This window comes from Oncorhynchus tshawytscha, linkage group LG19 (genome assembly GCF_018296145.1).
Source record: "Oncorhynchus tshawytscha isolate Ot180627B linkage group LG19, Otsh_v2.0, whole genome shotgun sequence".
NCBI lineage: Eukaryota > Metazoa > Chordata > Actinopteri > Salmoniformes > Salmonidae > Oncorhynchus > Oncorhynchus tshawytscha.
The window spans coordinates 31,805,863-31,815,825 of NC_056447.1; the positions used below are offsets into that span (position 1 = coordinate 31,805,863).

The following is a 9,963-nucleotide window of genomic DNA, read 5'->3' on the forward strand; positions in this document are numbered from 1 at the left end:
GTGTGTGTGTGTGTGTGTGTGTGTGTGTGTGTGTGTGTGTGTGTGTGTGTACAGTGCATTCGGAAAGTATTCAGACCCCTTTACTTTTTCCACATTTTCTTTGTTACAGCCTTATTCTAAAATGGATGAACTAAATAAAAATGCTCATCAATCTACACACAATACCACATAATGACAAAGTGAAAACATTTTTTTTTTTTTTGCAAATTAATTAAAAATATTAAAACAGAAATACCTTATTTACATAAGTATTCAGAACCTTTGCTATGAGACTCAAAATTGAGCTCGGGTGCATCCTGTTTCCATTGATCATCCTTGAGATGTTTCTACAACTTGATTGGAGTCCACCTGTGGTAAATGAAATTGATTGGACATGATTTGGAAAGGCACACACCTGTCTATATATGGTCCCACAGTTGACAGTGCATGTCAGAGCAAAACCAAGCCATGAGGTCGCTCCAAGACAGGATTGTTTCGAAGGAACAGATCTGGGGAAGGGTACCATTGAAGGTCCCCTTATGTAACCAAGATGGAACTCATTGGCCTGAATGCCAAACTTCAGGTCTGGAGGAAACTTGGCACTGTCTCTACGGTGAAGCATGGTGGTGGCAGTATCATGTGGTGGGGGAAAGATGAACGGAGCAAAGTACAGAGAGATCCTTGATGAAAACCTGCTCCAGAGCCCTCAGGACCTCAGACCTCAGGACAATGACCCTAAGCAGACAGCCAAGACAATGCAGGACTGGCTTCGGGAAAGTCTCTGAATGTCCTTGAGTGGCCCAGCCAGAGTCCAGACTTGAACCCGATCGAACATCTCTGTAAAGACCTGAAAATAGCTGTACAGCGACGCTCCCCATTCAACCTGACAGAGCTTGAAAGGATTTGCAGAGAAGAATGGGAGAAACTCCCCAAATGCAGGTTTACCAAGCTTGTATCGTCATACCCAAGAAGTCTCAAGGCTGTAATCGCTGCTGTCAGAGTTGCTTCAACAAAGTACTATGTAAAGGTACTGAATACTTATGTAAATATGATATTTTACTTTTTTTAATTTCAAAAAACCTGTTTTTGCTTTGTCATTATGGGATTTTGTGTGTAGATTTATTAGGAAAAAGTGAAGGGGTCTGAATTATTTCCGAATGCACTGTATGTGTGTGGGAGTTTGTGCGTGTGTGTATGGGACAGAGACATACAAATAAATAAAGAGAGTTGCACACTTAATATACAAGCTCCCAGTATTTTATTGGGTGAACCACCAACGTTTCGGGCATCAGTGTGCCTTCACTGTGCCTTCTTCAACCTAAAGTGGTTTACCCAATACATTACTTGGAGCGTGTATATTGAGTGTGCGACTCTCTTTGCTTATTTTTATAGCATTCAGTTTACTCCCCGTTAGCCAGCATCTCTACCAACGTCTTTTGGGTGCTCGCCAGATCATGCTTTTTATTGGACAGAGACATACAGACAGATGGATAGAAAGATAGTGTGAGAGAGTATAACTGAATGCAACTGTTGCATGTACCAACCTGCCCCTGGTGTAATGATTGCCTACTCTCAACAGTAAAACAAAAGACAGAGGCTAGCCCATTAATCAAATTCAATGAATTATTACATTGTTCTCTACAATATTACAACAATAATATGCTTGTACTTAACAATGTTGATTAAATAAAAACGTTAGTTTATTGTGACCATTGCTAGTTTAGTCCGTGCAGCTCTTGGTTGCATATTTTGGCAACTGAAAACTGGAACCTACTTTTTTCGGGGAGGGTAGATATTGGAATTCAGTCTGTTAGATTTTTGAGGATAATATATATATATATATATATATATATATATATATATATATATATATATATATATATATATATATAGGCTAAATGATGTTTTTGTATTCTGCAGATTTCATTTAGAAAAAGCCCATGTTATCACAAGCGAACATGAAACCACTAGCTAGCTTGTCAGTTGACGTTCGAAGTTAGAGCTGTTCTATTTAGCAGTGACCACATTTTGACCATGGCCGTAAAAACACTATATTCTCTCTAATCACGCTAAATTCTATGACTAAATCGTTGGTAACTTTTGAACGACATGTAGGGTTTGGACTATTGTTTTTCAAATACAATGTTCTATTGAATGAAACAGTAATTTTATGGGTGAACACTAGGCTTGTACGGTGTACCGTATACTGGGGTATTTGGAAAAAGTCACAGGATGGTTTTTCAATACTGTCAACACGTTTTTTTGTACATTTTAATATTTGTAGCTACTTTTTAAGTAAATACCTTCAGTCAACTTGTGCAATACGTTAGGAGATAAAGAACTTAATTTCACCTGTTACATTATTATGAAGTTTATGGTAGTTCCCAGTCACATGTCACTTAGTGTTTGTTTACAAGCATACAACAGAGACTGGAGCCTTGTGAGTCACTCTGTTGTGCAGCATGCACCAGGTGATCTAATTATAGTATGGAATTCACAACTAATTGTTGGTGAGTTAGACATCTTATAACTATTAAGGTAACTGTCTAAAATGTGCTAAATGCTCTGCCGTTTTGCTAATTTAGTAGCTAGTTAGCCATCTAGCTAACGTAAACTCACCCCATTCCGTACAAATGTGCGTAACCGCGACATTCAAACGAGGCTGCAATGAAAACAAATGGGACTGTAGTGACTGTGTTGGCATCAAAATCTGGGATGTGAACTACGTTTCGATTCAGTGTTGATTGACATGGTAATGGACTAACAGTATTTGAGAAAAGATTAAAAAAACTGACCCCTCTGACGCTGTACGTTACATCGTGATGTGTCGCTACGTAACGTACAGCGCGCAGGCTGTAACAACAATATGTGGAAAAAGTCAAGGAGTGAGAATACTTTCTGAAGGCACTGTATATTTTTCTATGTGAGAGGTTATAGACCTACTGTCAGTATATTTTTCTATGTGAGAGGTTATAGACCTACTGTCAGTATATTAGGCTATGTGAGAGGTTATAGACCTACTGTCAGTATATTAGGCTATGTGAGAGGTTATATACCTACAGTCAGTATATTAGGCTATGTGAGAGGTTATAGACCTACTGTCAGTATATTAGGCTATGTGAGAGGTTATATACCTACAGTCAGTATATTAGGCTATGTGAGAGGTTATAGACCTACAGTCAGTATATTAGGCTATGTGAGAGGTTATAGACCTACTGTCAGTATATTAGGCTATGTGAGAGGTTATAGACCTACTGTCAGTATATTAGGCTATGTGAGAGGTTATATACCTACAGTCAGTATATTAGGCTATGTGAGAGGTTATAGACCTACAGTCAGTATATTAGGCTATGTGAGAGGTTATAGACCTACTGTCAGTATATTAGGCTATGTGAGAGGTTATAGACCTACTGTCAGTATATTAGGCTATGTGAGAGGTTATAGACCTACTGTCAGTATATTAGGCTATGTGAGAGGTTATATACCTACAGTCAGTATATTAGGCTATGTGAGAGGTTATAGACCTACTGTCAGTATATTAGGCTATGTGAGAGGTTATAGACCTACAGTCAGTATATTAGGCTATGTGAGAGGTTATAGACCTACAGTCAGTATATTAGGCTATGTGAGAGGTTATAGACCTACTGTCAGTATATTAGGCTATGTGAGAGGTTATAGACCTACTGTCAGTATATTAGGCTATGTGAGAGGTTATAGACCTACTGTCAGTATATTAGGCTATGTGAGAGGTTATAGACCTACTGTCAGTATATTAGGCTATGTGAGAGGTTATAGACCTACTGTCAGTATATTAGGCTATGTGAGAGGTTATAGACCTACAGTCAGTTATGCTATATTCTATTTAACCCATCTGAATAGTACAGTTTCCTTGACTTTCCATTTGGAAGTCCCTGTCTTGTGATCGTTGAATTTGTATAGCATCTCACAATCATCACACATAACATATCCGGCACAGCTATGATCCTCTTTTACCACTTCACCAAATCTTTCCCAAACATTAGACTACTAATGATTTTCAACTCCATTTCGCAACTTTTCTCTTATTGAATTAAACACACACATCTTCCTTTTTGCCTCAGATGATCGACGTTAGGCAATTGGTGTTTATTTGGGACGCTAAAGTCAGGGGGGGGGGTCATCAGGCAAGGAGTCATCAGCAAGGTAGTCCTGCATGGTCCTAGGGCTCAGGTCGCGAGAGAGAGAAAGGAAGAAATAAAGAGAGAGAGAGTTAGAGAGAGCATACCGGTACATAAATTCACACAGGACACCGGATAAGACAGGAGAAATACTCCAGATATAACAGATTGACCCTAGCCCCCGACACATTAACTACTGCAGCATAAATACTGGAGGCTCAATATAGCATATAGATAGGAATTGCACAATAATTATACATTCATGGATTTTAATGCATTGTTTTCTATTTATTCAACCCGCCCGCCACCCACCTGCCCTTCAGCTACACAATATTTCATGACCCTAAACTTACCCGCTCATCACTAATGCTGATACACTCATACACACACACACCCTGGAGCAGATCACTATTCTCCATCGAGGCTAAAGTTAATAATTAGACTGAGGAGGCGGTTTGAGGAATGTGTGTGTGTATGTGTGTGTGTGGGACAGAGACATACAGACAGATGGATATAGCGTGAAAGAGTGCAACTGTGTGCAACTGTTGCATGTACCAACCTGCTCCTGGCTTAATGATACTCTCAACAATAAATACAAATCTAGTCAGATGATAGAAGATGCCACATTTTTTTTATTTTAAAGACAAAATTGGTGAGAATAGGAGTCACCCTTGGAAGTTGTTGCCCTCCCTGAAACAGTTGGGATATAGTGATGAACAGAAAACAAATTGCTAAAGCTTGGGTCTAGAGGTCAATGTGGAAATCACATTTGACAAGGATGTGGTTGCTGACAATCTCAGAACCTTTTTCACAAAAGTCAAATTTGGTTGAGAAGCTACTGGTTGTACTGGAGTGTATGGGAAGGGTCAGGTCTTGGGTTTTTACTCCAAGTGATTGCCTTTTCCTTTACAGCAGTGTCTCAGGTTGAAGTTGTCAAGAGACTGTCTGAACTAAACTGCTCTAAAGCTACAGGCCTCGACAATAACTCACACAGGTTTTTAAGAGATGGAGCTAGACTTATTGTCCCTTGTGTCACCCATTTAATCAACATCTCTATTGAGCAGGGTAGTCCCCAAGTATACAAAACTAGAGTGATCCCTATCCACAAGAAGGGCAGCAAAACAGACAAGGGAAACTATAGACCTGTATCCATTTTGAGTGTGCTGTCTAAAATGCTTGAAAAGTAATGTATGAAAGATTGAGGAATATACCAGCAAGAATCATCTTTAAAATGAACTACAGTCTGGTTTTAGAAAGTCCCACTCCACTGATAGAAATATCTGTGGAATGGTAATGCTGGATCTGCAGGCGTTTGGTATGGTTGATCATCGTATCAAATCAAATCAAAGTTTATTTGCCACGTGCGCCGAATACAACAGGTGTAGCCCTTACAGTGAAATGCTTACTTACAGGCTCTAACCAACAGTGCAATTTCTAAGTAAAAAAAATAAATAAAATAAACAAATACTAGGTATTAGGTGAACAATAGGTAAGTAAAGAAATAAAAACAACAGTAAAATCACAGTGAAAAATAACAGTAGTGAGGCTATATACAGTAGCGGTCAGAGACCTGGCTGTGTGGTGCCAGGATAACAACCTCTCCCTCAACGTGATCAAGACAAAGGAGATGATTGTGGACTACAGAAAAAGGAGGACCCAACACGCCCCCATTCTCATTGACGGGGCTGTAGTGGAGCAGGTTGAGAGCTTCAAGTTTCTTAGTGGCCACATCACCAACAAACTATCATGGTCCAAACACACCAAGACAGTCGAGAAGAGTGCACGACAATGCCTGTTCCCCCTCAGGAGACTGAAAGGATTTGGCATGGGTCCTCAGATCTTCAAATTCTACAACTGCACCATCGAGAGCATCCTGACTGGTTGCATCACTGCCTGGTATGGCAACTACTCAGCCGCCGACCGCAAAGCACTACAGAGGGTAGTGTGTACGGCCCAGTACATCACTGGGGCCAATCTTCCTGCCATCCAGGACCTCTATACCAGGCAGTGTCAGAGGAAGGCCAAAAAATTGCCAAGGTCTCCAGCCACCCTAGTCATAGACTGTTCACTCTGCTACTGCATGGCAAGCGGTACCGGAGCGCCAAGTCTAAGTCAAAAAAATTTCTTAACTGCTTTGTTGGTTAAGGGCTTGTAAGTAAGCATTTCACTGTAAGGTCTACTACACCTGTTGTATTCGGCGCATGTGACTAATTTCTGAAAACCTGTTTTTGCTTTGTCATTATGAGGTATTGTGTGTAGATTGATGAGGGGAAAAAAATATTTATTCCATTTTAGAATCAGACTGTAAATGTACCAAAATGTGGAAAAAGTCAAGGGGTCTGAATACTTCCTGAATCCACTTTATCTACTGTAGGAATTTAAGGATAGAGGCTAGCTGTGTGTGTGTGTGTGTGTGTGTGTGTGTGTGTGTGTGTGTGTGTGTGTGTGTGTGTGTGTGTGTGTGTGTGTGTGTGTGTGTGTCTCACCTTGCCCTGGAATAGGTATGTGTGTGTATGATATCTAATATTTTGTGTCTGTGTTAGCTTGCAGGTACAGGAGTGCTGGCTATAGGGTTGTGGTTGAGGTTTGACCCAAAGACCAGAGGGCTGTTTGAAGGAGCAGAATCTCCCCATATCTTCTTCACAGGTAACGCACACACTCACACATTTACCCACGCGCACACACACAAGCATGCACACACATACATGATCAAATATCACTGCAGGTGCTCTGATGGTGGTGTGTGTGTGTGTTTTTTTTGTGTGTAGGTGTATATATCCTCATAATTGCAGGGTCATTAATGATGGTTGTTGGGTTCCTGGGATGCTGTGGAGCGATTCAGGAGTCACCGTGTATGCTGGGGCTGGTGAGTTAACCTCTATACCTCCTCTCCTCTTCTATCCTCTCCTGTCTTCTCCTCCCCGTCTTCTCTTATCCTGTCTTCTCTCCTCTCCTCTCCTGTCTTCTCCTTTCCTGTCTTCTCTTATCCAGTCTCCTCTCCCTCCTCTCCTCTCCTCTCCCTCTCCTCTCCTCTCCTCTCCTCTCCTCTCCTCTCCTCTCCTCTCCTCTCCTCTCCTCTCCTCTCCTCTCCTCTCCTCTCCTCTCCTCTCCTCTCCTCTCCTCTCCTCTCCTCTCCTCTTTATCTTTATCTTTGTAGTCAGTTGGACTGTTGACTGTTGGGGCTGATAGTCTGATACTCTGTAACTTCAGTATACCACTGGTTACAGAACAGATTCAAGGCCAGATCTCAGTGTCTCTGTCTTTCTGTCTCTCTGTCTCTCTCTTTTTTTCTCTCTTTCTATTTATAATTCTCTTTTTCAAAATCCCCCCTCAGCAGTGGTTTGTGTCAGAGGGCACATACACACACAAATGTTATATGCGTATCTCTCTCTTGCAGTTCTTCTTCTTCCTCCTCATCATATTCGCCATCGAGGTCGCTGCTGGAATCTGGGGGTTCTCCAACCAAAGCAAGGTGCCAAAACATGTTACATCCCCCGTTCTGTGTTACAGTAAATCCCTTCCCCTGTTCTTCTCTTTGTTACATTAAAACCATTTCCCTACATTTTGTCACATTGCAACCCTTCCTCTACAGGTGGTTGATGACATCACTCAGTTCTACTTGGAGACATATCAGAACTACCAGAACACTTCACAGGACACACTGAGAGAGACACTCCGTCTCATACAGACTGGGGTAATCATGTAGTTAATGTGTTTGCTTGTGTGTGTATTGCCTAGGGGGTTGGGAGCAGAAACAAATGCCTTCCACATAAAAACAGTTGGACAAATAAGGTACCATTCTATTCTACCCTGTGTGTGTTACAGTTGGACTGCTGCGGACCAACAGGTTCCTTTGGGGACTTTGCCAAAGACACCTGTCCCCCAAGAGATGGGCTGGACAGCCTCATCACCAAGGTAACACCCTGATCTGTGATTGTGTTTGTGTTCAGGTGTTCCTCCTTCCACTTTGTGTAATGTTTACAGCCCCTTTGTGTGTGTGTATTTATTGCAGAGCTGTCCTGATGCTATAGATGAAGTGTTTGACTCCAAGCTGCACATCATAGGAGGAGTGGGCATCGCTATTGGAGTCATCATGGTGAGACACACACACACACACAGCGAAACGGAAGACCATGTTAGCCCACAATGCCCCATTACTGACATACAGATAGAAAGGCTGACGGACAACCTCCCTACAATAGAGAACTCTTAATTTATTCTGCATTTCCCATTCTATTCCCCAGGTGTTTGGGATGATCTTCAGCATGCTGCTCTGCTGTGCCATTAGGAAGTCACGGGAGATCGTCTGATGATGTTATCATTACCATTACGATGCCTTTTAATGTTGCATGATGTCATTCCTAGTCACATGACTTTTGTTTACTTGTTGAGAAAGGTCGGCTTGAGAGCTAGCAGCTGCCAACCCACTGCCAACGAGTACTTTAGATCCCCTAACCTCTGTAACAAGGATCTGCTACACCTGGTGATCCAGGGGATTAGCCTGAGGACGGTTCTGCGCAGAATCACCCTGTATCCTAAACATCTACTCATGAAGTGATCTAGGTTAGCAAATATGTGCAGTGCCTTTCTCAGGCTGATCCTCTCTAACATGGAATCTGTCCAGTGCTAAGGTCGACACTCCTAAACCATCATGGTGATGTCACTGTTCACTGATTGGCCCTGTGAGAAACTGGTTCAGGAAGTGAAATAAACATAACACATTTGTGATTTATGATGAATTAAGAGATCTATGAATAGTAGTCTAGAGGTGTCATAAACAAATGTTTTTGTAATATGAACAGACTTTCAATTACCACAACTGCTCAATGATTTAAATTAAACTATTGATGAAATAATGGCATGACAATGTAAGCAACATATATTCTATTAATGATTGTAATAATATTGTACTGTGATCACATTTCTACCAAAATAACATCTGAAGGACCAGGGGCGGTCCTAAGACAACTCCCTATAGCAAAGCCACTCAATCTATACCATTCCTTAGCAAGAGCCAATTAAATCAGCACATTGTGACAAGTTCCCAATGATATTGCAGGCTGTGGTCTGTGGTGAACGTAGTTCTACGTGTTATAGAGGAGCAGCCTGGTCGCTCCAGTAGAGTACAAGAACCCCTCTTTCTCTTGATCTCTCTCTCTCTCCCTCTCACACTCTCCCTCTCACACTCTCTTTCTCTACCCAATTTGAAAACGCCTTGAAGACTCTGACTCTTTTTATAAAGTTGATTTTTATTTGTGACCAAGTTTTTGGTGAGTTGTAGTCAGTTTTACAGTATATTTAGATCTCTGTTAGATTACAGTGACTTTTATAACATCCATGCCATTTCACACTGGTCTGGTTGGTTGATGCACCAAAACAAATGAGCCAAATAAACTGTAACCTCTGATCTTGATTCTGGTTGTGTGTGTGTGTGTGTGTGTGTGTGTGTGTGTGTGTGTGTGTGTGTGTGTGTGTGTGTGTGTGTGTGTGTGTGTGTGTGTGTGTGTGTGTGTGTGTGTGTGTGTGACTGAGAGAGTAAAACATGTCTGTCAGCTTTCACAGCGTCCTGCTACTGTGGAAAATAACAACCTGATCTCATTAGCCTCTCCTTCTTTTATCTCTCTCTTTCTCTCTCTGTAATGAGTTACACGCACGTGTGTGTAGTTAGAGTTTAACTTGAGTGTTTAGTTTAGATCCATGTGGTTGGCTGAACCTCATCCTTGGTAACAGTTGTTAGGGCTGGAACCGGTAAGACAGTTGGGCGTCAGCCTCCACATCCTTATAAAAGACCACACATCAGTGTGTGTGTGTGTGTGTGTGTGTGTGT

The 9,963-nt window shown here is 41.5% G+C and overlaps 1 protein-coding gene across 2 annotated transcripts in view; it reads left to right on the forward strand.

Annotated features, from left to right (window-relative positions):
• Window positions 1-9,549, forward strand: part of cd9a (CD9 molecule a) — a 13,667-nt gene extending 4,118 nt beyond the window's left edge. For both annotated transcript variants that reach the window (XM_042301586.1, XM_042301587.1), the window contains exons 2-8: window positions 6,680-6,782; window positions 6,905-7,002; window positions 7,534-7,608; window positions 7,729-7,830; window positions 7,962-8,051; window positions 8,149-8,232; window positions 8,381-9,549. In XM_042301586.1, coding sequence (XP_042157520.1) covers window positions 6,680-6,782; window positions 6,905-7,002; window positions 7,534-7,608; window positions 7,729-7,830; window positions 7,962-8,051; window positions 8,149-8,232; window positions 8,381-8,446 — 618 coding nt within the window. In that variant the 3' untranslated portion in view covers window positions 8,447-9,549. The remainder of the gene's footprint in view (window positions 1-6,679; window positions 6,783-6,904; window positions 7,003-7,533; window positions 7,609-7,728; window positions 7,831-7,961; window positions 8,052-8,148; window positions 8,233-8,380) is intronic.
• Window positions 9,550-9,963: the final 414 nt, after the last annotated feature.